Source organism: Amphiprion ocellaris, chromosome 19 (assembly GCF_022539595.1).
Source record: "Amphiprion ocellaris isolate individual 3 ecotype Okinawa chromosome 19, ASM2253959v1, whole genome shotgun sequence".
NCBI classification, from domain to species: Eukaryota; Metazoa; Chordata; class Actinopteri; family Pomacentridae; genus Amphiprion; species Amphiprion ocellaris.
The window spans coordinates 29645872-29673264 of NC_072784.1; the positions used below are offsets into that span (position 1 = coordinate 29645872).

At 39.0% G+C, this 27393-nt stretch overlaps 1 protein-coding gene across 3 annotated transcripts; it reads left to right on the forward strand.

The window, feature by feature from the left end:
- The first annotated feature begins 211 nt into the window (after positions 1 to 211).
- On the forward strand, positions 212 to 26159 carry LOC111578187 (TOM1-like protein 2). Of its 3 annotated transcripts, XM_023284837.3 has the most exons (16): positions 212 to 316; positions 5494 to 5578; positions 7766 to 7844; positions 8278 to 8427; positions 10099 to 10233; positions 10313 to 10459; positions 10633 to 10749; positions 11496 to 11629; positions 12574 to 12616; positions 13459 to 13621; positions 14393 to 14510; positions 16380 to 16455; positions 18002 to 18076; positions 21866 to 21925; positions 22382 to 22418; positions 23764 to 26159. In XM_023284837.3, exons 1-16 carry the CDS (start codon positions 265 to 267, stop codon positions 23910 to 23912), a joined length of 1620 nt encoding a protein of 539 aa, XP_023140605.2. In that variant the 5' UTR covers positions 212 to 264; the 3' UTR covers positions 23913 to 26159. The 3 variants fall into 3 exon arrangements, with proteins under 3 accessions (XP_023140605.2, XP_023140606.2, XP_023140607.2); XM_023284838.3 differs by lacking the exon at positions 18002 to 18076; XM_023284839.3 differs by lacking the exons at positions 18002 to 18076; positions 21866 to 21925.
- Positions 26160 to 27393: the final 1234 nt, after the last annotated feature.

Below are 27393 nucleotides of genomic sequence, written 5' to 3' on the forward strand. Positions count from 1 at the left end.
GATTCAAAGCTGAAAGCATTATTGTCAATAATTGGATATTTTTCGTGCATCCGGTGCGTTTAAAAATAAAATACAAGTTTACGCGTAGAAAAATGTTTCTTGAACGTAGCCTGCTACGTGCTAACTATGACTGCCACTGATTCCGGCCAATCGGGTGGACGTTTTTGTTCATTTCAGCCAATATTATTCTTTGGGGGCGGGGCTTGTGGTACCGCCTCTGGGCCGCAGCCTCTGTCATTCCCGACAGGACTGTTTGTTGTCAAAATGGAGTTCTTACTCGGAAATCCGTACAGCAGTCCCGTGGGCCAGTGCATAGGTATGTTTGCCGCGAATTTATTCATCGGAGATGTTCTCCTTCCGCCACAGAACAGAATTAGAGAATGTGCTGTTTACTACTGCGGGCTTAACCGGTTAAATAGCGAGCTGGCGGGCATCATCGTAGCAAACGTCATCTACTTGGAATGAGCTCTAAGCTAATGTTAGCCGGCTAACACACCTAACTTAGTCCGTTATAATCACAGGTGCTTTACCCTAAGTCACTCTGTCTTGGTGTAGAGCAGTTTACAACCGAGTTAAACCAGGTGGGGAGTGACAGGAGTGGCTTTAAACAGCTTACAGAGCCTTAGCTAACTTGTGTATTTCTTTAGTTTCTGAGCCACAGTGGACCTAACTGTGGGATTTGCTTTTAAATCTTAATATTCTGTGCTGTGGTGTTTGTTTTTGAGAGAAGAAGGTCATGTGGCCTCAACCACATCCCTTTTGGTGTGGTTGTAGATATCTTTGCATCTTGGCTTGTGTTTACAAAAACTACTTGAAACAAGGTCAGAGCCAGAGCACTAAGATTATCTGAACCTTTAGCACTGAGTGACAGAAAACCCTCTCTCTGAGACCCACAGATTATATACTATTAAAGCTCAGTGGTGAGGAACTATCTGCTCTGGATTGCTTGCTCTCAACAACATCAGTACAGCTCTGTTCCTATTTATAATGAGACCACCATCCTTACATTGACTCGGCTCTTAATATTTTCCTTCCTCACTTGTAAACAGTTTTGATTGGATTCCTAATGCCAGTATTTATGAGGCTGTGTAAACAATCATAAACACGTCACGTAGCATTTCCTGCTTTATTAACGCTCTGTCAAACTCCTGCCAAACAGATGTGGACTCATTTTCTCACGCTTATTTTTTTTTTTTTACCTTTAAGTGCTTCCATAGAAAGCAACTGGACTTTTTCAAGAGACATGATTCAGTTTTAAATGACTTATCCAGAGTCCCATACATATGTTGGACTAATGGAACTGGATGAAAAGATGAAAATCCAGTAGCTTTCTACTTAAGCACGTAGGATTACTAATACATATATGACTGAGAATCTACGCAGCCTTTGGGTAAATGTAAACTACCACTATAACACACTCTTTTAGAAATAAAAACAAGCCTTTGTAAATCTCTGACTTGTTCTTAACCACTTTTTCATTTTCTAGTTATAGAAACTTGAGAACCACATGGTGCTAAAAGCAAGCTTGTTGATGCAACTGGATTGGAACAGTTTGGTAGAATCATCAAGAACATTGTCTCCTGCATTTTACTCTGCTGCCCTTGTAGGTTGTGCAGTGGGCGTCTTGGGTTTCCCTCTTTCACAGAGAAGGCTGTATCTTCGGCCAGATCTCTCCGGTTGAGTTGCTGCACCGTGCAGAGCCGTGCAGCTGGTTGTCTGTTGCAGTGGTCGGTCCGCCTCAGCAGAAGGGAAAAGGATCAACTTACCTATCACAAAGAAAGAGAGACAGACCAGGACAGGAGATGTGTGTTTAATGCAGTAGAGCAGGACTGTCGAACTCATTTTCGTTAAGGGTCCACATTCAGCCCAATTTGATCTCAAGTCATCCGGACCAGTAAAATCACAGCATAATAACCTATAAATAACCACAACTCCACATTTTTCCTTTGTTTTAGTGCAAAAAAAGTACATTCAGAAAATGTTCACATTTAAGGAATTATGTCTTTACAAAACGTCATGAACAACTTGATATTTCTTAAGAAAAATAAGTTAAATTTCAAAGACATTATGCCTCAGTTTATCATTTACACATTACAACTTACAGACTTCAGTTTATCTACAAAAACGCAAAACATTTAGTCACAGATATCTGGAACTGAATGATATAGTACTTTACTTTATGATCAAAATGACAAAAGTCAGACCAAAAAAGACAAAAAAACAAGACACAAAAACAACAAATACAAGACATAAATATTCCAAAAATGAGACACAAAATTACAAAGTGGAGACACAACACTAAAAAAGTGAGAAACAAAATGACAAAAAATGAGACAACCGACATGAAACAAAACAAAAAAGATACAAAAAATTAGCCAAAAAAGTTAGAAAGTGACGAAAAAATGACAAATGAGACAAAAATGACAAAAGCAACGTAAAAATAGACTAACAACGCAAGCGAGACAAAAAACCCCACAAAACAACAAAAACGATATACAAAATGAATAGAGCAAATCACAAAATGACAAAAATAAGATATAAAAACACTAGTGAGGCAAAAAGGAAACACGAAATGACAAAAAGGAGAAACAAAACGACAAAATCATGAGATAAACGGCAAAAGTCAGACAAAAAAGAGAAAAAACAAGACAAAATATTTCAAAAATGGGACACACAATGACAAAAGAACAATGAGCAATCTAGTATTTTACTTGATGATCAAAACAGCTTGTCTCAGTCAGGAAATTACTTTAAATGTATGGTTTTACAAATGTACAATTTGCAGTTAATGTCGTCTCTGTAATTTTTACACTTTGTAAAGTGGGCCGGATTGGACCCTCTGGAGGGCTGGTTTTGGCCCGTGGGCTGCATGTTTGACACTCATGCACTAGAGCTTGGTGCATAATCGGAGATTGCAGTCATATTCAATATTTATCCAACAAGCTCTTAGTATTTCTGGAAAAGCTTGACATGACCAAATAAAAGCAAGACAGAAAATGAGGATAAGTGGAAAATATGAGAGAGCAGAGAGAGGAAGAGTCTTAAAAGTCCACATCGTAGAGCGATGGGCCAGAGAGGGACTTTGTGGCTTTGTTGGCAAGTGCATGGCACAGCTTGCCACTGTGAAGGCCATGTGATCGACTGGCTTCGCTGACGTGGTGTTGATTTCCAGGACTGAAGTGTTGGTGGGGGGGCCATGAATTAATGCACTCGGTTGGCATTTAACTCCATTAGCAAGGCTCTGATTGTTCAGAACCGTTCCAGCACATTTCACATGGACAGATCCATTTTTTTCCCCTCTTTTCTCTCCTCCTCTGCCACCCACTTGCGCTCTGCCCCGACTCGACATGACAATCCACTTGAGCAGATTACATGGGATATCCCAGAGCAGGTTAATTCTTCCAAACTCGTGCTCTATATTAACACCCAGAAGCCAGACATAACGGTGTTTTTTAAATGCCAGTCATCTTGGAATTCACTGTGCGCCTCTTTATTTTTCTGGATGAATGTTTGTAGATGCCCAAAAAATCTCTTGGTGGTTTTCCAGTCTGTGACAAGTTGATTAGAGAAGGGAGCATGAATAAGTCATGGCTGTCAAGCCTGTCGAATGTTGAGCTTCCCATAAGGAAGGCATCGTGGCCCAGCGACAGGCCCTCGGCCTGGGCATGACAGCCTGCTCAGGGCCTCGGAGCCTCAGGGAGAGACACTCGTCCTGTTCAAGCTCAAGACTTGTCTAATGAGGATCTATTGTGTGTCAGTCATAGATGGCTTCGCTAGAAAACCTTTTTCCTTGTTTCACTGTGTGTCTCACCCAAATGACTACGATCCTAAAAGACAGCAACATCCGTGGACATGATGGATGGATTCGTGGGACGGCGAGGAAGAGAGAGATAGACAGAGAGAAATGAACAGCGATGACTGCAGCGCCACTTCATCACTGTAGCCGCTCGCAGTCTGGATCGCATTATTTCCTGCCTGTAGCCAAAATGCTATTAAATGGCGGGGTGGAGTGTGAAGGGGAGAACAGCTCACTGTGGCTTCTGTTTTCTGGCTGTTATGACAGTCACGGCTGACTACACAGCTGCATCACACCCACAGTTGGCGTCACTTTCCCCTGAGATGTTGGCTTTTCACTTTCCAGCTGACTGTTTGCTTCTTTCAGTTAATTTGCTGGAGTTGGAGGCATCGGAGGAACAGGTGGTGGGCGATGTTTTACAGCACATGGCCTTTTCTTCTGAGGCAGCGGTGTTGTGGAAGTAAAATGGAAGGAAGAACTGCTGTAGTCTCACCTGTCTCCCGACTCCAGACTCCAGACCTCATCCCAACCCTTCTGACAGAGATTAGATTCCAGTTAGGCTATAAATGGATCTTGTTTGCGCAGGCTGTCCACATCTCGAAAAGGGAACTATAAAGAAGCATAAAGCATGTTCACCTGGACTTATTGTTGCAGTAACAAACTGTTAGCATCTACCATGCTGTAGCTGCATTCATATTTTATTTGTCAGTTTATCATTTTGTATATTTTTATTGTCATTATGTCAAGTTTCCCTCCTATTCTGAGAAAAATAATTTCTTAGAAAAGCAAAATACACTCATGTGAGATATGAAAGGACACAAAAGCTTACTTCTGCTTCTACTACTACTTAACTTTCTATGTAAATAAAGTGTTTTCTTGCAAAATTAGAGCAGTTTTGAGGCTCAATCTGGAAAAAAGGGATCTCACATAAACCTTTGAATCAGAATATGCTGAAAGTCAGTGCATTGTTTGGTCACTGTACATGTTAAACTAAAACACTACTCGGAGTTTTTTCAAAAAACATGAATTGTTGGTCATTTTCTTAGAAATATACACTACTGTTCAAAAATTTGGGGTCACCCAGACAACTTCATGTTTTCCATGAAAACTCACACTTTAATTCATGTGCTAACATAACTGCACAAGCAGCCGGAAAAAAAATGCTTTTCTTCCACACTTTTGAACGGTAGTTTATGTCTGTTACAGTTCTCAGGGGTTTTGAAATGTCTTAACTGAGTAGAGAGGGACATGTGAGCGCTGCAGAGCTTTGAAGTCTGCCACCACATGCTGATTTGCTTACACAACAGTTCTACTCACAGAATTACGTAAACTGTGGGTTGCTTTAATTAATGTGCATCAACTTAAGCGCAGGCGACGACTGAGCCCAGCTAAAACGCAGCATCACGCTGACTTCTGCGGCAGGTTGCAAACTGTGAATCAGATATCACAACTGTAATTTCCTTAAGTGGCTGCCATGGTGTCATTTGTGTTGTCAAGTAACCAAAAACCTATCAGCGGCTAGTGCTTAGATATTTTGTGATGTGCTTTTCTCCTCGTGTGAACAGTTTGTGTCACAGGACCACTTTTAGAGCTAAATTCAAACTGTTACAGTGTTCATTTGTGTCCCTGTGTATAGAAAACACTGCCTACAATGAAGTATAATGTAATTAACACCCTGGTTGTGCTTTTTCCTGCAGAGAGGGCCACAGATGGAGGCCTCCAGAATGAAGACTGGACCCTCAACATGGAGATCTGCGATATCATCAACGAAACAGATGAGGGGTGAGCTGCTGCACCTTCTGGAAATGAATTCTCATTGGGTTATGATGTGCTTTATCAGCGTTGTGTAGGATTAGTGAGGGTGTTTGGCCCCAAGAGACTTCTGGTGCCACAGAGATTTATAATGGAACTTTCATTGTTTCATGGCATCGACTGACGGAGTGACTCTAGCAAATAATACACTGACTGCTGTTCTTCGCCAACAGACACAAAGCCCTTTGTTTTCTTTAGATTTCACTGACTGACTGAATGAATGAATGAATGAATTAAAATCTTATATCAGCCTCCTACAGTGAACGAATGCCCAGCCTACAGTAGTGTATAAGGCTCTGTAAGATTCTACAAATGCGGGACCTCAAAATCACAAGATTTTTTTCACTAACTCTGTTAAAAATTTAAACTTATAGTTAATTAAACAAAATGAAGTCTTTATTTTACACACAAGTAGGTAAGGATATACTGTTACGCAGAAAGTTAGGTTTACTTAAAAACAAATCACACTGGCATTATTAAATACAGACACTGAACTTTGTCAAGTTCTGTCAAATTATAATGCATTTCTTTGCTCCTGTCACATTTTTCCTCACTGTAGGCTCCTATTTCACTGCAATAGAAATCTCTGAACCTTTATTCTGTGGCCAGAAATAGAGAGAATTTTAAACATGTATTTTGTGCAATCTGATAAAAATATAACATGCCTTTCAAACCTCCTAGAAGGGTTTAGTCAAATTCAGTCAAGCAACTAACAATTGTGTTGTGGAAGTTCAGTGAAGTTGAGAGAGGATGAGGAGGCAGACCAGAGAGACACACTGGAGACTCAGATGACTTAGGTTGCAAGTGAGGTTTGCTGATATTACAAGTGACACTGACAGAGCAGCAGTACATGCAAGCAATGGCAGCATCAGTTCTGAGGATTCTGGCTGGTCTTAAACTTAAATTTGGTTCCAACAGAGCCCATGTCACAGCATAATTCATTCATTTTAAGCATTCTGTCGTTTGCAACGTCTAAAAGGTCGCTTTCCTCTGGTTTGACAAAATACCAAGATTTTAAATTTAGATTTAAGTTTCTCAACAAAACTTCTGTCACAGATTGGTAGAAAAGTTGAACGTATGATGATTGTTTCTGTTTTTACTGTTTCTGGCTCTGATAAATGGTGTAATTTTGACAATTTTTAAATTATAACATGCCTTTCAAACCTCCTGGAAGGGTTTAGTCAAAGTCAGTCAAGCAACTAACAACTGAACTTTATACAAAATAACAGAACCCTATAAAATTCTAAATTAAATGCCCTAAGATACCTTAGTTTAGCTGATGTAAAATAAATCAATTCAGGATTCTCAGCAGATATTCAACAGTCATTCTGAGAAGAATATTTAAAAGTGTTTTCTGCAATCTGCTTTTTTCACATTCTCCATGCCTACACACACTCATTGTCGTGGCATGTGAACCTCACACACACAAACACACACACACACACTGCGACAGAGAAAGAGGAAGTTCAGTGTCACAGAACACAGGATTTATTGTCTTCAAGATGTTCTGCAGGACACACAGCGTCTGGTTTGAGATTCAGGAGATTGTGCAGCTGAAAAACAATGTTTGTGAGATGTTGTCTTAACACATGCTGCTTTGTGCTTTCACATAATCAGCTATCTAATTTTACAAGTGTGACAACAGATGGTAGGCACTGAAACACGACATGGCAAAATAGATGCACCAGCCAATAATAACGGGCAACTGTAGCAAAGAATCATGCTGAGGACATTATATTTACTAAACACACTCACGTACAGGGACGAGATATATCAGACTTTATCCATTTCTATCAGTTTCAGCCCCCTCGCTCAGTAAATGTGCCGTAGCTCGTGAAGGAGTTCATAAAATCTTATGATCTGCAGCGAAGAGATGGGGAGTATTAGGCAGAAAACCAGCCTGAACTGTCTTCATGCATGGACAGCTTTTATCTTGCCTTGGGAGAGACATAGTCGTGCAGAAAGAGAAGAGCGAGGCAGATGGTGTGACAGCGCTCCTCTGTCTTAGTCAAACAGTAACACTGACAGACTGACTCGCATCTGTTATTGTGGCACAGAAAAGAGTTTATTCCAACAAAGTCAGGATGTTGTGCTCGCTCTCAGCAGGGGTACTTCTTCATGCAGCTGCACAACTTTCTCTGCTGCTTCTCTCTTCAGGCCAAAAGATGCCATGAGAGCGCTGAAGAAGAGGCTGAGTGGCAACAAGAACTACAGAGAGGTGATGCTGGCACTGACGGTAAGAAGTTCATACTCTGAGTTGGATTTTCTTTTACATTTTAAAACCGCTGGTACATCCCCCTAACAGATCGGTTTGGCTTTGAACCTCGTGTGGTTTTTCTCTCAGGAGGTCATGTCCTGTTCTCAGTGTAAAGGCGACATAAACGTGCCCTCTGCTGATCCGGTGTTCTTGGTCAGCCGCTGTCAGAGCCATTATAATCTGCCAGAAATTGCTCTCCTTTCATTTTGTTTACTGCAGCTCTGCCTTTAGAGCCGCGTTCACATCCACCCACATCTTTGATAGCTAGTTAAAAGCGTCTGTGTTTGGCAGAAGCATCCTGTCTTCCGTTTCTCTGCTGCTTCTTACACCCAAACTTTTCTTTGCTGTTTTTTTTGGTTTGTTTTTTATTTGCCAGGCTTCACTGTTTAATCTTCGTTCTTTCTTTCTGCAGGTATTGGAGACGTGTGTGAAGAACTGCGGTCACAGGTTTCACGTCCAGGTGGCCAACAGAGATTTCATCGACGGCGTTCTGGTCAAAATCATCTCCCCCAAAACGAATCCTCCAACTATTGTGCAAGATAAAGTGCTATCTCTCATACAGGTATTACAGCAGTTTCTAGTAGTTCTATTCTTGTCACACTCGTGTTGCGTCACTTGTAGGGTGAAATAATTCCACAAGTTATTCGAGTAATTCGATTGCTCGAGGCAAAATTCTCTGAACGGATGATTCGTTTAATCCATTACATACTAGACCCCAGATCACTAACTAGTCCGGACCCAGACTTCATCCTGTACGGACCTATAATCGCTTCTATTTTAACCGGAGCAGCTTTTCTACTGTTTTCGGTATTTAGCAGATTAGAGGCTAAACTACAAAAGCAATTTAGTATAGGCAGACTTTCTTTGTGTGAGTCGACTAAAAATAAAACCTCAGTCAGAGTTAGCAGGTATGAAGGGGGTTTTCAACTCTCTTTGTTAACTCAGACTTTCTGCTTCAAACTCATCTCACAAACAGGAGCATTTAACGATCATTTGACTCGTTTTCTGCACAAAATGAAAAGGTTGTTTTAATGAGAACAATGAGGAACATAAACGTTTATGACAATAAAAAGCTGCGACTAGAAATTATGTAAGACAGGGTTGCTGGTAGAAAACTGGTAGAAATATGTGTGTTAATATATTTATTTAACTGATCAATGCAGCTGAATATTGATAACAGACAGCTGCATAATAAAACTATGAAACTTCATATGTTCAAACATGATATTGTATGGAAGTGCATGTAGGTCTGATGCTGTCTCAGAATGAATGAAATCAATGAAGTCACTTTAATTTGAACCAAATCAAAGTGAAACTAAAGTTATTGATTGAATATTCTCTGTAATAAATACTAATAAACTGATCATTTTCTTATTTGTGTTCTATCAGCTGCAGTAGCAGCAGTTTAAACGGACCAAACATAAAAACAGATTTATGTGATTTCTGCATCACCAACTAAATATATGTGGGGTTCCCATGGCTTTATTTTTATTAGAATACCCCTGTACTATACTATATATGTATAATACAGCATAGATGTGTGCCCGTGTTCCACCAGGACAGTTATTTCTGCTGCACAGCGCACTCACTTCCTGTCTTGATGCTGTAATGTGCATGCCAAGCGCGGAGTCCTATTACTCTACTAATCACCAGAATAATCGATAGAATACTCGATTACTAAAATAATCGATAGCTGCAGCCCTCGTCACTTGTTTTTCCTTTAATGCTTAAAAAATGCCTGAAGAGGTGTGAGACACAACAATTAAATAGCAGTAAAACACAGTCAGCTCTATGAGCAGAAACATGGTCTCTGGTGAATTCAGGTGGACAGTAAACTCCATTTCCCGAGTGTTGTACAAGTGACTTCTGCTATGCTGTTACCTGAAGCCACCTCAGCCAACAGTTGGTGTTCTCCGTGCCTTTCTGCTGCCCTTTAAATATTTATTGCTTGAAGGAGACCCCATGGAGGTTCTTCTTTCAGAGAGTTCAGAGAGTTCACTGTGTATGGGAGCATACAGGAGGTCTTTAACCATTAGTTAAGCTTTTTTTTAATCATTGAACTAAATGTTTTTGTACTAATATTGTGATATACAGGTGTTAATTAATAGTTTATCCTGCTTTTTTTTTTTTTTAAAAAGACATTTTCAATTTTTTTTCTTCCTTACATACTAGAACACTTGCCTGTTAAATCTTTTAGAATGTTCATTGAGTGTGTTTGTGTGTATTGTGACAGGCCTGGGCTGATGCCTTCAGGAGCAGCCCTGATCTAACCGGCGTGGTCCATATTTATGAGGAACTGAAGAGGAAAGGCATCGAGTTCCCGATGGCAGACCTGGATGCATTGTCTCCCATTCACACACCACAGAGAGTGAGTAGAAACAGACAGAAAAAACACATAGACACATGCACAGAGCAGTATATTATAGGTTTACTGTTTTCTCCTTCAGGGTACACCAGAGGTGGATCCAGCCATGATCAAATACCTCGCCCCTACCTCACCTGCTGCTGCCGGGACTCCCAAACCTGCCCCAGTTCCACCTGCTGCCACACAGGTGTCCAACATGCCCAGCCCCATCACAGCAACCCCTGAACAGGTGAGGAGCATCAGCAGCAAACCCCTGACTAATGATGTTAAGCTGGAGTCAACTTAATTCATTTATAAGATCTATTTAGCCAGAGTCTGTAATTACATCCGGTGGATTAAAGCAGATTACAGCGTGCTAGTTTTGTCTGCTGTGTTGCTGATAAGGAAAATTTGATCTTTCAGATTGCCCGGCTGCGTAGCGAGCTGGACGTAGTGAGAGGAAACATCAAAGTCATGTCAGAGATGCTAACTGAGATGGTTCCCAGCCAGGAAGATGCCTCAGACCTAGAACTGCTTCAGGTTTAATCAACACTTTCCTCTTCACACATTCAATTTCACTAAATGTTGCTTATCTTGTGTCTTAATTTTTGTTGTCGTGGCTAAATGCAAATACAAAGTAAATACAAATCAGAGACATTTTAAAGCAAACAGATCAGGTTTTATTGCTGATTTGCATTATTTCTTTAAAGAGCTCTGCATGAAAGATGAAACAATAAATTTCTAACTTAACTAGACCATAAAACAAACCAATAAACTCATGCAGGCTAATGCAAAATACTCGTCTTTATTCTGTATATCCCTTCAAATGTTCAGAATGACGTGTCAGCTGTAAAATGTTGTAACCCGGTGCAGCCACCAGGGGGAGTGATGTGTTTAGTTTTCACACCCAGAACTTAGAGCTGTGGTAAAATTCCTGGAACTGGCAATTAACCAGTGTTACAGAAACTCATGCAGAGTTTAATCTCCAAAGGCCAAATCCACTCAGGTATTTGTGTCAAGTAAAAGGATCTGGCGTCGTGCTCAGGAGCTTGTGCCAGTTGTAATACAACAGTTATATGCTACCTTTTCTGATTTTTTTTTGCTTCTTTTTCCAGCTACTACAGAAAAGAAGTATTTTACAGAATTAAGATGAGCAAACACAACACTGAATGCAATGCAGAAATACAAAATATATACAGTATATTTGTTGCAGAGGTGATTTTCTGAGGCACTGCTCTCCACCATCTTCTCATTTAATTGATGTGTTGATGCATTAATCGGTGCAGGAGCTGAACAGAACATGCCGAGCGATGCAGCAGAGAGTGGTGGAGCTGATTTCTCGTGTTTCTAATGAGGAAGTGACTGAGGAGCTTCTACACGTCAATGATGACCTCAATAACATTTTCCTTCGATATGAGAGGTACAATCAGTTAAACAATATTATTATAATTGTATCGTACAACAGGGGAAGACATGTTTTTTTGTTATGATGATGTGATTGTAGAAAAATCCACATCAAGTTCAGTGCTTTTGTTTTGCTTTAGTTTTAAAACTGTATTTAGAGCCATGATTTTAAAGATGGAGCTACTTTTAAGCACATAAAAGTATGTAGATTATATTAATTACGTTTTTAGCATCAGAAACCGAAGCACTGGACATAATTCATTTGTTTTGCACATTTTTGCAGCTTGCAATCCAGCCCAGTTCTGCTATAAAATCCCAGAATTTTTGTTACAGGACTGTTGGTCACAGCTGAACCACTTCTGCTGAGGAGTACAGATTTTTTTGTTTTTTACCCAGCCTGGTTCAAGCAAAAGATATGTTTTTGGGGATTTTTAAAAAAATGAGACATAAATAAAGCCATTTTGACAGCATATCAAGATTTTAAACTTAGATTTGGTGCAGTTTCTCGACAGAATTTGTGTCACAGATTGGTGGAAAAATTGAACATTGATGATTCTTTCTGTTTTTACTGTTTCTGGCTCTGATAAATGGTGTAGTTTGAGCAATTTGGTTTCCTTTCAAACCTCCTGGAAAGGCTTGGTCAAATTCAGTGAAGCAACGAGGTCCAGAGAGTATGAGGAAGCAGACCAGAGAGACACACTGGAGACTCAGATGACTTAGATTGTGAGTGAGGTGTACTGATATAATGAGAAGTGACACTGACAGAGCAGCAGTACATGCAAGTGATGTCAGCATGAGGATTCTCTCTGGTCTTAGGCTCAGATTTGTCGGTTTTAAGCGTTCTCTGGTTTGCAACTGCTAAAATGTCGCTTTCCTTTGGTTTTTGAAAATGAAAGATGTGTAAAGCATTCATCACAGAGCATTTGGTGAAACACTGAAAGGTATTTCTGTTGCTCACAGGTATGAGCGGTATCGGTCGGGCAGGGCTGCACAGAACAATGGGGTGAGTACCGTCAACAGAAATTAAACTACTCCAAATTGTCTCATAGGTTCATTTGTTTTCAGAAAACTTTTCTTACATTTCAATATTTCTGTATCTGTGGCAACATTATAGCTGGTATGGGAGGTGTTTGGAACATAAGTCAGCCCATCTTTAGTAATAAATATAATTTACCGTCTGTTGTAGCAAACCCAGTCCACTGCAACATTAATATGTAATGCAAGTGAAAAGCTTTTTAACACTGGAGGGAGCAAAGCACTTCCAATCTGCTAAAATAAAGTGTTCACTTGCCAGTTTCAGTCATTTGCCAGAGGAAGACTGGGTCATCTCTCACTACATCCCACATAGCTGTTTGTGTTTGGGTTGTGTTGATCTTTTTGTGTGCTCTGTCTGTTTGTGTTGTGGCTAGCTGATGCAGGCAAGTATGACATGGCGATGGAGGCGATGAACAGGGTGACGGATGTTAACACGTCTGCTGTGTGGTGCTAATACTGAGCCCCACGTGATGTGTCAACATCAGTGTACAACTAGATATTTAATGTTCTTTCCCTCCCCTGTAAATGGCCTCTTTCCTCACACATGTGTGGTCTTATTATCTGTTTATTGAACCCTCGATCCTTAGCAGAGCCTCCAATCCACAACCTACAATGTTTTCTGAAACTGTGTAGTGAATCCTGTAAAATCTGTAGTTACAACATGTTCCTTTACACATTTCACACTCTGTATTTCCCCCAACAACTTCCCTCCTCTTTACTTGCTAGCTGAACTGAAAAGCACTTCACATTTCCATTTCTTTATATCTCTCGTTAACCACATCTGTCTTTCCTTCTCCGTCTGGGGTCCAGATGTTAAGTGAAGCCACAGAAGACAACCTGATAGACCTGGGTCCAGGCTCTCCTGCTGTGGTCACACCCAGGATCACATCCAGCCCTCCATCCATCTCCTCAGCTGGAGCCACAGCTTCCCCGGTCACCAACGCCTCCCTGTCCACTGCACTGGCTGGTCTTGGTAAGGACTAAATTATAATTCTGCTTTTCAGGCTATTACAAAGACCAATTTACTCTTTGCACATTTATGTTTGCATGAATAAAATTGGCGTTTTAACATCATTTTATACCCAACAACCCATAAAAACAAAAGAAAAGCTTGTTTTCAGAATTTTTTGTGAGTTTATTGAAAGTAAAAAACTTGATTAATTGTTAACTAGCAAAGTAAATGCAAAGTAATTTAACAATCAACTACTTGAGTGATCCAGAAAATGATCATTTCCTCAGTTAATTGATTAGTTATTAAATGTAGAGCAATTTAACATTCGAGTATTTTTTGAGAAAAAAGCTAAATTCTCCGATTCCAACGTCTTAGATTTCATTGTTTTCTAGTTTCTTTACTCATCTATCAAAATAAACTCAACATCTTTGGATTCTTAACAAAACAAGACATTTAAGGACATCATTCTGGACTTTTAGGACATTTTTCGCTGCTTTCTGACATTTTATAGACCAACTGCCACTCGAAAATGACAGCAAAAATACCCGAAAATGTAAAAAAGAGATGAAAAAAACGCAAACAAAAGCCAAAACCACCACGATGCATCCTGGATTTGACCATCTAGCCAAACTGAGCTGGTCTTTAAGAATGATTGAAGCTTAGACGCGTTGCTGCTCTTTTTCTGTGCAGTACATTTGGACACACAGTGCTGTAAAGATGCACCAGTCTGTCGTCATAAAGTTTAACCTTTTTAATGTTAATTCCACTTTTCCTGCTCTCTTCTGCCTCCAGATGTAGCTTCAGACAGCGTCAGCGGCACCCTCTCATCCCTCCCATCGGGCCGCAACCAGGACGACTTTGACATGTTTGCCCAGACCAGGAGCAGCTCTCTGGCTGAACAGCGCAGAAAGTAAGGCCTGCATTTTATGTTTTGCTTCTGGGATAGCCCGAATCCTCTCGTGTTGTTATTCAGGGTGTAATTTATTTTAATTAAATAGCTGCTCATAACCCCCTTTAATATTTTAAACTAAAATCCACCCTGGGGCGCTTTAATACTGTTTGTTCCACTCTGCTCGCTGCATGATTTTTTTTTATAGTTCAGTTTTTAATGTGTCCACTCTCCCTTAACCTGAGCTTTTTGCATCTTGTTATTTTCCTCCTTTATTCCTGGAATGACTTTAGTATTCCTCTGGGGTGTTAATTTGGTATTTTCTCCTCCAAGAACGTCACTGCAAGTTTAGCATCTAGTTGGGGAGAATAATAGAGCTAAAATAGATTACAGGAGGCAAGTTTCTCAATGAAGAAAAGTATGTAAACTCGGCTTTTCTGTTTCTTCACTAATGATTTCCTCCTTTATTTGCAAATAGAAGGGTGTATTGGGGTGTGTACTGGCTTAGAGATTTGTAGCATATAACAGCAACATCCTACACTTCAAAAGAGCTGGAGAGGATTTCCTGTCTTTCTTCTCCTTGACCAAAAATAATATTTTAATAAAACTCCCATTTTGCTGCTTTTGAAAAACTACTTACTTGTTGCCCAATATTAATGAAAATAAAAATGTATTTTTTTGAGAAAAACTTGATGAAACTGGGGTTTACTCTTTTAAGGCAGGATTTTGAAAATGAATATATTAAGGTGTCTGCAGGCTGAGAGGTTTGTACTCTATAACAGCAACAACCCAAGTTAGAGAAGAGCTCGAGACCCTTTATGCATTTTACTTTTTATGTTTCTCAAGAGGAGATTTCTCTTTAGCCAAAAATAGTATATAAACTTATTAAAACCCCATTTTACTCACTGCTCACTTGTTACCCAACATTAATGGAAATAAAATGTCTTTTTTGACAAAAACATGATCAAAATGGTCCAGAAATGCCAGGATTTGTTACTTTTTTAAGGCAGGATGTTGAAAATGAATGTGTTGTGGTGTCAAGTGTGAGAAGAGCCAGACACCTTTATGCATTTTACTTCTTTTTTTTTCTCAAGAGGAGATTTCTCTTCGGCCAAAAATAGTATATAAAGAAATTAAAACCCCATATTACTCACTGCTCACTTGTAACCCAATGTTAATGGAACTAAAAATGTCTTATTTCGACAAAAATATGATCAAAATGAGCCATAAATGCCAGGATTTGTTCCTCTTTTAAGGCAGGATGTTGAAAATGAATATATTAGGGTGTTTGCAGGATTAAAGGTTTGTACTATATATAATAGCAACATCACAAGTTTGAGAAGAGCCAAGGACCTTAATGCATTTTACTTTCTTTTTTTCTCAAGAGGAGATTTCTCTTTGGCCAAAAATAGTATATAAAGTCATTAAAACCCCATTTTACTCACTACTCACTTGTTACCCAATATTATTGGAAATAAAAATGTCTTATTTCGACAAAAATATGATCAAAATGGTCCAGAAATGCCAGGGTTTGTTACTCTTTTAAGGCAGGATGTTGAAAATGAATATATTAATGTCTACAGGCTTAGAGGTTTGTACCATATAACAGCAACATCACAAGTTTGAGAAGAGCTGGAGACCTTTATGCATGTTACTTTCTTTTTTTCTCAGGATTTCACTTTAGCCTGATATTCATGGAAATAAAAATATATTAATTACTCTTTTAAGGTAGGATGTTGAAAAAGAGACTTTTAATATGAACCTCTCCTACATTTTTCCCATTTGTTATATTATTTTGCTTGTGTTTACACTTTTTTCTGCTTAATCCTCACAGATATTGACCCCCAAAAGCAGCTTCCTTAACTACGCTGTTTGTGTTTTCGTGCACAGTGTAAAATACGAAGACCCTCAGGCTCTGGGTGGTTTGGCTTCTGCTCTGGATGTCCGACAACAGAACGCAGGAGGGGTGAGTACACTGAAGCATGAGGTTTAATGCAGCTTTTGTATGGAGAGTGGTGTTATTTACCGAGCTGTCCTCAGTCCCCAGTCACTCCCTGCATGTGATGCTCTGTAATAGTGAATGTTCCACAGCAACATTTGTCCTGTGGTACTTGAACTTCGACCAGACAGAAAGGTGTAGCTGTGTGTGCTGACTATTTCTGGCTCTGAATAGCCTAAAGAATGCGGTGGTGTGTTTGTTTTGGGTATCCATGCAAGTAATATGCATAGAAATTATGTTTAAATTACAGATTCTGCAGTAAATCCAAAGCAATGCCACTTATCTATTACTTTAAACAGGTCTATCAGTCATTAAAAAACATGGATTTCTCATTCTTTAGTTTGGATAGATTCAGGATCCGAGCACCAAAGGGGCTTAGGACCCTCTTGAAACCCATGGGTTTCTTCTTTTTGTTTTTTCTCCTGTTTTTTGAATCGCAATTTTGAAGATCTAAAAATACTTGAAAACGCGTGAAAATTTGCACGACACACACGACATAGGTGTGAGCCAAAATGGATCAATAGCACCACCTGGAAAATTTCAAACAGGCTCTACAACCAGGACGTGTCACCGACAGCTTTGAAATTTGGTAGGCACAAGTAACTCGTCACAACGCACAAAAATAATTGACAACCGTACCTAAAACACAACAGGAAGTTGGCCATTTTGAGTTGTGTGTAATGTTTTGGACAATTTTGGATCAATTTTTGGACATTTTCAAAAGCTATTTACTCAAGAAGGGCAACCCTGACAGAGCTGAAATTTGACTAGGATGTACAGCAGGCATGTGTGATCAAAAGTTAGCAAAATGCTCCACAAAAGTGTGAGGGCGTGGAAATGGTGGCTGGCGGAATTTCAACAGGAAGTGCTGTCTAACTAGCCTGTACATGCTCCAATCTGCCTTTAACTTTACATATGTGATCAGAGTCTGGCCCTGAAAACATACCTAGGCTGATATACAGTCACAGTGATAGCGCCACCTGGTGGACAGTTTTGATAGGTCGCCATCGAAAAGGCCATCAGCCGAAGTACACTCTCAGTCGCAGCGCCACCTGGGGGACATGCTTGGATTCGCTAATCAACAAGGATGCGAGGACCCGACTTTCTTTTATAATTTCACATTCAGTTCTCACAGGCTAATTTCAAGATTTTTTTTAGTCGTTCTGTTTGAGCACACATTGCAGTATATTTGCATGGTTACCACTGAGTACACAGATGATTCTGAAACCTAAATCACACACAAACACACACCGGTGGTTGAACTTAACCTTTTTTTAGCTACCTCAGGTGACTCGCACAGTACCGTAGCGTGACAGGGTTTAAAGGCTTTTTCCCTCTTTGTTTTCCTCATTTTCATCTTTATGGAATGATCCTTCACCATTTTTAATTTTTTTTCTTTCCCGCCCTTTCAATGACGTCGTCTCTTGCACATTTGACTTCTGCTCTGTCTCCCTCTATGCTGTGGTGGGGCCTTTCTTCTCTTGTGTAAGGTGTTATTCTGTTGTTGATTCAGCTGAGGGTAAAAGGGGATGATAACCCGGCAGACCAGGAGCTGCCCATAGACAGCTGGCTTATTACCCAAGGAATGGTGAGGACTCTCTCCACAGTGTGTCCTCCTTTATCTCCCCCCCCACTACCTGCCCCTCATGTCCACCGTCACCCTCAGACTCCTCCGGCATCATCTTCATAAGCTGCTCTTCATTTTCCGCCTCATCTCACTGACCGGTCCTGGAATCCTCAGACAAGCCGACAACATTTTTACCCCAAAGGACATTCACCTCCTTGTACTCTAGTTTTGGGCAATATGACGATGTCATGAGCAACTGCTGTTTCTGCTGAGGTAGCAGTCCCTTGAATTGGTTTTTAGGTTATTTGCTGCAAGCCAGTAATCAAAGTAGATACACAAATGTATTTCTTCACGTATGTATTAAATTAGCTAAAACAAATCTCTCACTTGTTATTCAGTCTGCAAACACTTTAGTGACTGAATATCCTGAAATAATTTGATTCACTACAATGATATATGATTCTCTCGTATGTCAGGTTTATCAATTAGAGCTGCAACGATTGATTAGTTGTGAATGATAAAAGTAATTGACAACTAATATGATAACTGGATTTTTTTTACAATAGAGAAATCCAGCTCCTTAGATTTGATATGTTCTGGTTCCTTTGATCCTCTGTGAAACACTGGACAACATTTATCACAGCTTTCTGACACTTTATAGACCAACAACTACTCGATGTTAATCGACAAATCGAGGAAATTATTATTTTCTGTATTAAACAATTAGTTGTTAAATATTAAATTAATTTCCAAGTAATTTAATAGTTGGATTGATATTTTTTTTGGAGGAAAAAAGGAAAAATCCTCTTGATTACAGCTCCTTAGATTTCAATAATTTCTGGTTTCTTTACCTCTTTATGACAATAAACTCAACATATTTCATATTTCACTATTTTCTGACCAAACAACTACTCGATTAATCCAGAAAATAATCAATTTCTCCATGAATTGATTAGTTGTTAGCTATTAAATTAAATGCAAATCAATTTAATAATCACACTGAGTAATTTTTTAAGAAAATAAAGGCAAAATCCTCTTGATTCCAGCTTCTTAGATTCCAATAATTTCTGGTTTCTTGACTCCTGTATGATGTAAACTCACATATTTGAGTTTGAGACAAAACCAGACGTTTAAGGATGTCATTCTGGACATTTTTTTACTGTTTTCTGACCAAACAACTACTTGATTAATCAAGAAAATAATCACTTTTTCAATTAATCGATTAGTTGTTAAATGCAGAGCAATTTAATCATCAGACTGAGTAATATTTAAGAAAGCAAAGGAAAAATTATCTGATTTCAGCCTCTTAGACTGCATTTATTTCTGGTTTCTTTACCTCTTTATGACAGTAAACTCAACATATTTGTGTTGTGGACAAAAGAACACATTAAAGGATGTTATTCTAGACATTTTTCACTATTTTCTGCCATTTTCTGACCAAACAACTCAATTAATTAAGAAAATAAGCATGAGTTGCAGCTCTGTTATCCATATTGCCCACCTCTATTGTACTCTGTTGGAATAAATGTTTTTTGAGTATTTACTTTCCTTACTGCCACATGGCTTTATGGATGTAATCATGATTCTGACGGTTCACCAGGATCAGCTCCATCGTCTCTTAACAGTCACGCACTAAAGCAACGGAGGAGAACAGATACTCTCGCTACGCAGCAAAATCAAAAGTAGTCTTAAAACATCGATACAACATCATCCAAGCATAAAAAATGAGTGAATTAATAGCAGGTTGCTGCATAGTGTCGAGTATTTTGTCAGTTGTCCCCTAATAGTCTGTGGATCTTAGATAAGAATTAATTAACCTCACATTCTAACCAGAAATAAAACTAACAAATAGAAACACTAGACGTAATATTTAGGATTTTAATTGATGTAATGCATGTTTTAATGTAATGGATCATCAGTGTCATTAATTGCTGTGATATATGACAGGGACAGACTTCTTATTGGGCTCTTTCCTGCAGCGTTTTCGCCCACTGTTCATTTAGCTGCATGAATTTTTTTCATCTTCTTGTGAATGGCTTTTTGTTCTTTTTTTTGTTCTTTTACTACATACACTGTGATCTCACTTAAAAAAATCTGTTTTATAGTGTATAACAGGGCCTCGGGAAAAGGTTTTTGTTCTCTGTGATTAACTTTGATATCAGGTCAACATCAAATGTTCGCTTCATCACATAGGAACGAAAAAAAGGATATTGAAGACAGGACTTTTCAGAATAGAACAGAATAGAATATCCTTTAGTAGTCCCACAAGGGGAAATTTGCAATGTCACAGCAGCAAAGAAAAGCAAGAAAACACAACTGTAAATTAAAGAGGCGAGGTACTCTACTGTTCAACAGTTTGGGATCACCCAGACAATTCCATGTTTTCCATGAAAACTCACACTTCTATCCATGTGCTAACATAACTGCACAAGGGTTTTCTAATCATCAGTGAGCCTTTCAACACCATTAGCTAACACAATGTAGCATTAGAACACAGGAGTGATGGTTGCTGGAAATGTTCCTCTGTATCCCTATGGAGATATTCCATTAAAAGTCAGCTGTTTCCAGCTACAATAGTCATTTACACATTAACAATGTCTACACTGGATTTCTGATTCATTTAATCTTATCTTCATTGAAAAAAACAGATTTCTTTCAAAAATAAGGACATTTCAAAGTGACCCCAAACTTTGTAACAGCAGTGTACATGAATTAAAGTTGCTCTATGTTAAAGTTGGCATTATTAGTTAAATTTGCTTGATATTAAAGTTGTTTCGTATTATTTAAATTGCTCAGAAATAAGTTAAAATTGCTCTAAATGAGTTAAAGTTTCTCCATATTAGTTGAAGTTGCTCTTATTGAGGTAAAGTTGCTCTGTATTATTTAAAGTTGCTCAAAAAATGAGTTAAAGTTGCTCTACATTAGTTTAAGTTGCTCCATATTAGTTAATGTTTCTGTAAATGAGTTAAAGTTGCTCTTAATTATGGAAAGTTACTCTATATTTGTTAAAGTTGCTCTATGTTAGTTAAAGTTCCTCTATATTATTAAAAGTTGCTCTAAATGAGTTAAAGTTGCTCTGTATACATTATAAATAAAAACAGAAGAACACGAGGATCCCTCATCAACCTATTCCAACATGCCAGTAACTTTTCCAGTTTCCCTGTTGCTCCTCAGTAAAGTTTCTTTTCCTCAGTTACACATAAAGCATCACACTCCTCATTCACTGAGACTCCATCCAGGCCGACGTGGCTTCCATCACCTCAGTCCGTGCACGCCACGCTCATGCACGTGCTCAGTGCGCCCTGTGATGTGTGATGTGTGCTGAAAGTTTGTGCATGCCCTGGGATTGCCCTGCCTCTCGACAGCCCCTGTGCTTTCAGCTTTTCCCATCCAATCAATCTCTTAATCACGTTCGAGCGATTTGCTAATTAACTAATGATGTGGAATAATTAACGCTGCTGTGTGACATTAGTCGGCAGCTGTTAAGCCATGTCAGCGCTACACAACTAATGAGAACAATACGCAAAGTGGGGACTCCTGTTCTCACACTGCTGAGTGGCAGATCGGCGATAAGACAATCACAGCACAGGATCGAGAGAGGTTCAGCGCATCTTTAGAGCAAATTACTTTTAATTTTCATCTTTTTTTTGGTTTTGTTTTAATCATCTTCCTCTCTGAGCCTCTGGTGATTCCGATTCTTGTTATTTTTGTGTGTGTGTGTGTGTTACAATTTTGTTTTTGTCGTTGGGTTCGGTGTCTTTCTGTTGCTTTGGCGCTGCCCCTCGGTTTGTCCATGGCTTTGCTCCATAGATCCCCGTATCGCAGTCCTCTGTCATGGATGACATAGAGGAGTGGCTCTGTGCCGACGTGGTGAGACTTCTTTACCTTGATTTTATATCTGCTTCTTTTCTTTCCTGCTTTTTCTCTCTTTCTTCTACACTCGGTTTGTTTTTTTCTTTGATAGCATATCTCATCCATCCATCTCATTTAACTGCACTCGTTTGACTTTAGTTTCCTCGCTGTGGTCTGATTTCTGACTGACATAACAGTTTGCCATCAGGTGTGACTTCTACCTGCTAATGATAAACGACCTAAAACAGCTGCAGTGATCTTACTTTAACATGCATGTGGAGGTTATGGAGAGGCTCGAGAAGGTTCCTTGTGAAAAGTGTGGAAGGATGCATGATTGAACCACTTTACAAGCCCTTAAACTCGTGTGTCTGTTTCGTGTACTGCATCAGATTCTTGATGCACACTAAGGTTTATTCAGCTCCATTATTTCTGCCAAAACACATCTCTGATGTTGACTTTTTCTCTTCTTAACAGAAAGGGGATGCCGCTGAGGAAGGAGTGACCAGTGAAGGTATAAACTCTGATTCAGATAGAGCACAGTGATGACAATGAACTCAACATCTTTGAGTTTTAGATAAAACAAAACATTTTTAAAGACGTCATTCAGAATATTTTTCACTATTTTCTGACCAAACAACTACTCGATTAATCCAGAAAATTATCATTTTCTGGATTAATCAATTAGTTGTAACTACTAAATTAAATGCAAAGCAATTTAATAATCAGAGTATTTTTCTGAGAAAATCAAAGCAAAATCTTACGATTCCTGCTTCTTAGATTCTAATAATTTTTGGTTTCTGTATTCCTCTGTGACAATAAACTCAACATTCTTGGGGTTGTGGACAAAACAAGACATTTAAGGATGTCATTCTGGACATTTTTCACTATTTTCTGACGTTTCATTGACCAAACAACTCCTCAGTTGATCCAGAAAATAATAATTTTCTCAATTAATCGATTAGTTGTTAAATGCAGAGCAATTTAATGATTAGACTGAATAATTTTGAGTAATTTTTTGAGGAAAAAAAGCAAAATTCTCTGATTCCAACTTTTTAGATTTCAGTGTTTTCTTGTTTCTTCACTCCACAATGACAATAATCTCAAAATCTTTGGATTGTTGACAAAACAAGACATTTAAAGACATCATTTAGAACATTTTCCCATTATTTTCTGACATTTTATTGACCAAACAACTACTCGATTGATCCAAAAAATGATCATTTTCTCAATTAAGCAATTAGTTGTTAACTAATAAATTAAATGCAAAGCAATTTAATAATCAGACTGAGTATTATTTAAGAAAAAGTGCAAAATTCTCTTGATTTCATCTTCTTAGATTCCAATAATTTCTGGTTTCTTTAACCTCTTTATAACAATAATCTCACCATCTTTAGATTGTGGACAAAGCAAGACATTTAAGGATGTCATTCTAGAGACTTTTCACTACTTTTGGACATTTTATTAATCAAACAACTTCTCGATTGATCCAGCAAATGCTCATTTTCTCCATTAATCGATTAGTTGTTAAATACAAAGCAATTTAATAATCAGACTGAGTAATTTTTGAGAAAAAAAAAGCAAAATTCTCTTCTTCCAACTTCTTAGATTTCATTGTTTTCTTGTTTTTTAACTCCTCAATGACAATAAACTCAACATCTTTGGATTGTTGACAAAACAAGATGTATGACGACGTCATTCTGGACATTTTTCACTATTTTCTGACATTTTATTGACCAGACCACTACTTGATTAATCCAGAAAATAATAATTTTCTTTATGAATCGATTAGTTGTTAACTAGTAAATGAAATTCTCTCAGCTGTCCATGTTTCTGACGAGTCTATTTGTGTCTTGCAGAGTTTGATAAGTTCCTGGAGGAGCGAGCGAAGGCAGCCGACACTCTGCCCTCTCCCCCTGGAGCTAACCCTTCTAGTCACCCCGCCCGGGCCGCCGGCGGCTCCCAAAAGAAGGCCGAACGGACGGAAGACGCCCTCTTTGCCTTGTAGACTGTTCTCAGAGAACTTTAAATCTCTCCGGAGGCGTCTGAAGGTCTTCGCCCCCCAATGATTCCACCCCCAAACAGTCCATTCCATCGCTGGCCGGCAGCGGTGTAGCAACCGATCTCCTTGTCGTTCTCTTGCCGCTGTGTCGCTCCAACCTCCAGAGGTCCAGCTCGTTTACTGCGCAGCGTCGTGTTGCGTTTTGCTCTACATGGATGTATTAATCTGTTCTTGTGGGATGTACTACTCGCAGCCTCGTTCGCAACACCCCACCAAAGGAAGACAATCTTAAGTTGTCTCGTGTGGCTTAAAAATGTGGTATATTACTGCGAGATCCGTTGAGTCAGTATGGAAGCATAAAACTAGGTTGTGTTAACTACAGTCGGCTAATTGCTTATTTATGCATTTATTCTTTTAATGTTTTTTCTGTACTAGCGCTGTGGGTATAACGTCCATGCAGAATTATTTTTTATTTTATCTCCACAAATACTCCAGTAAAGACTTCCAGTTATACTTTTAATACTGACATAGTTTACCGAAAGCACTGAAGAGAAAAGACCCGGCTAGTTTTGCTTGCTAGGAATATAATAGCAAAATCACAGCTAATCTCGATAAACTGCATCCTCTAACCAAAGGGAATTAAAAAAAAAAAAAAAAAGAAAAGTTAGGATCCTCTATTATGTATTTCAAACGGCTAAGGGGAAGGAACATGCCCATGGAATATTTCACATCCATCTTTTCACTCCAATGAAAAGCTCCGACAAATAAACTGCCTAAACACTCGCGGCCCATTCCAAAGAATATTAAGGCTTTAATGACCAACTAATTTCAAACAATAATGTGTTAATAAATGGGATCATGAACATTTTCCTTCCCCTGTTGATGTCTGTGCACTTTGAAGCAAAAAAAAAATCTGTATTTTGTCATTTGTGTTTACAAGATGGTTACTATTTTTCTAGAGGGATGGGAGATGATCTTTAGAATGATGACTTCATTTTGCACATAACTTTTTCTAACTGTGTAGAGCTTGTTCACATAGAAGTGGATGGATGGACTGTTGCAAAAAAAAAAAAAAATCAAAGACAAAAAAAGGGATTTAAGTGACCAGTATGACTTAGAATTGGCATTATAATCAAGTAAAATAGCAAAAATATACCTTGTAATAAGTGAAACATGTACTCATGTGGGCAGATCTTCACATACTTAATACTATTTAATCTATATACCTCAAAATACAGGAATTTAACTTTCTGTATCTGGTTAGAAATGTATTGGCGCTTGATAATATCTGAAATCTTAAGAGGTTCATGTGTTATTTGATCCCCCCCAATTGTATTTTTATAGTTTTTCGCTGCTCTTGTTGCCGTTGAGGCTGCAGCAAACCAGCATATTTCTGCTTTCTTTGATTTGAGCAGGCAAATTCTTTCGTTCTCGTGTTTTCATCCCGGCAGTGATTCATCTGCTCCTGTTGGAGGTGCTGCCAAGTGTCTCCGTGATTGACTGATTTCAGCAAAGCGGCTCTGACTTTGATGTGCACGAGATCACGCTCGGAGGCAAAAAGGAATCCTGTCTTCGTTCCAGCTCTTTTCAGTTAATTTTAACTCCACTCTGCACTTAAAAGATTTTTTTTTTCCTTTCTTCCAGTCCATTTAAGACCAAAAGCCTTGTTAATCAGAGGCGGCACATCTGAGTCTCCTTCCAAGTCCTAAATAGGTGAATTACCCATTATCAGCCTTCTACTAGAGGAAAGTGATTTAATATTCCATAGATGCAAAAGGTGACACTGACGAATAATTTGTGTAATCATTATAACTAAATATTTAAATGTATTTTAGTTGAGAAAATTAATAAATATCAAGCTTTAATGATCTTTAATGGTGACATATTGGTAATGTAGGTTTAATGTGGTTGCCAGGTAACTGAGATATTAATTTTTACCATGCAGACTGAACAAAAATCTAACAGGAGATCCTTAAAAGGCAGTTTTTCTGTGTTTCTGTGTGTATCTTTGGATCTGAGTGTATTGTGTTATGAAGCTTAAGTCCTGACTGCAACATGTATTCCTCGACTTTTCTGGCTAAGTGGTTACTGAATGTCTTTAATTCTGGACATGGAAAAGAGGCTTGTTTTGTCACGAAACGGTGTCTGTTCCACGTCTGTGCCGTCTGCTGCCATTACTAATGGTCGGATCTGTGTTTGACCAGATGCACGTCTGTAACTGCCCAATAAAACACTAGCAATGTGTGACCTCTACCTCACAACTGTTTGTCGTTATTTCACCATCAGGAGGGGGTTGTGTCTTCATGCACACGCTGATGCAACAGCGGCTCAATCTTACGCTGTACTGGTCAGCCATTGTCACATGAGCGTTCCCCCCCGCCACATCCAATATGAACTCAGATTAGCACCAATAAGCTGCACACAAATGCTGCTCTCACTGTTTTTATGCATCATTATTATTGTTTTCCCACGAAGCATTAGTCACCTGACAGATTTCTGAAATTGAGCGAGCATATAAAGAGGATGTGCACCTTTATGATAACAATACACACCATCACTAGCAATACTAGTTTTTCAGTGCTGCTCCACTCCCCTACTGACAACTTTGCAGTGCTACTCCAGGTCACTGACCTATTTCCCCACAGTGCTTCTGTGGGACTCTCCTTTTGTTTTTTATATGCCGTGTTCATGTTACAGCTAAAATTTAACTCGCACATATGAAAAAAACTAGGTTAAGTTTACACTATTAATAATTCAAGTGTTGTTTATTTGGAAAACTGTTAAATTAGACAAAAAAATCTGAGGAAATAGTTTGTTTTATTATTATTGTTTAGGTTTAAACTACATTTCCCCTGTTCTTTTTATTATTTTTTGGCCTCATGTGTCCCTCCAGGTTATTTCCCTGCTGCTGCCACCATCATTCCAGCAGAGAAACACATGATGTAATCACTAGACCCAGAGCTGTGACGTCGGATCACCCCACTCGGTTTCCGCGCTTCCCATTGGACGATTCCGCTGGTTCTACAGGAGGAGCCGCTCACTCGGGTCACACTAACTTGGCGGCACCGAAGCTCACGCCCACTCGCCTCTGATTGGCTGCCTGGAGGCAAGCCCACAATAAACACATCCATGCTGTTTCCCTCAAAATACTCACTTTGGGTGAAATATTTGTTTTATATCATAAAGTCTGCACAGGACTGGAATAAACAGAGCTGCTATTAGAGTTTAATATTTTATTTTTGTGCTTAATTTATACCCCGTTTATAATACGTTTCAAATCGATCTCCTTAAAAATACAAGAGCCATTGTTGTTTAGTGTGTAGTATATTAATATTTATGTTTTCTTGTGTTTCGTTGTTTAAAATCACAGCCACGTTCTCCTCTTGCTGCACCTCTTCAGTCAGACCACCAAAACAACCCCTGACAGGCAGAAACGTGGGAATCCACTTCGAGGACGGTGATTGGCTGGCGCATCTGTCAATCATCC

Excerpts from the sequence above, each read along its gene's own strand:
- LOC111578187 (XM_023284837.3), top strand. The coding sequence starts at position 265 with ATGGAGTTCTTACTCGGAAATCCGTACAGCAGTCCCGTGGGCCAGTGC. Across the intron at positions 7,845-8,277 it reads AGGTGATGCTGGCACTGACG|GTATTGGAGACGTGTGTGAA; the intron begins GTAAGAAGTTCA and ends TTCTTTCTGCAG. Across the intron at positions 13,622-14,392 it reads CACTGCACTGGCTGGTCTTG|ATGTAGCTTCAGACAGCGTC; the intron begins GTAAGGACTAAA and ends TTCTGCCTCCAG.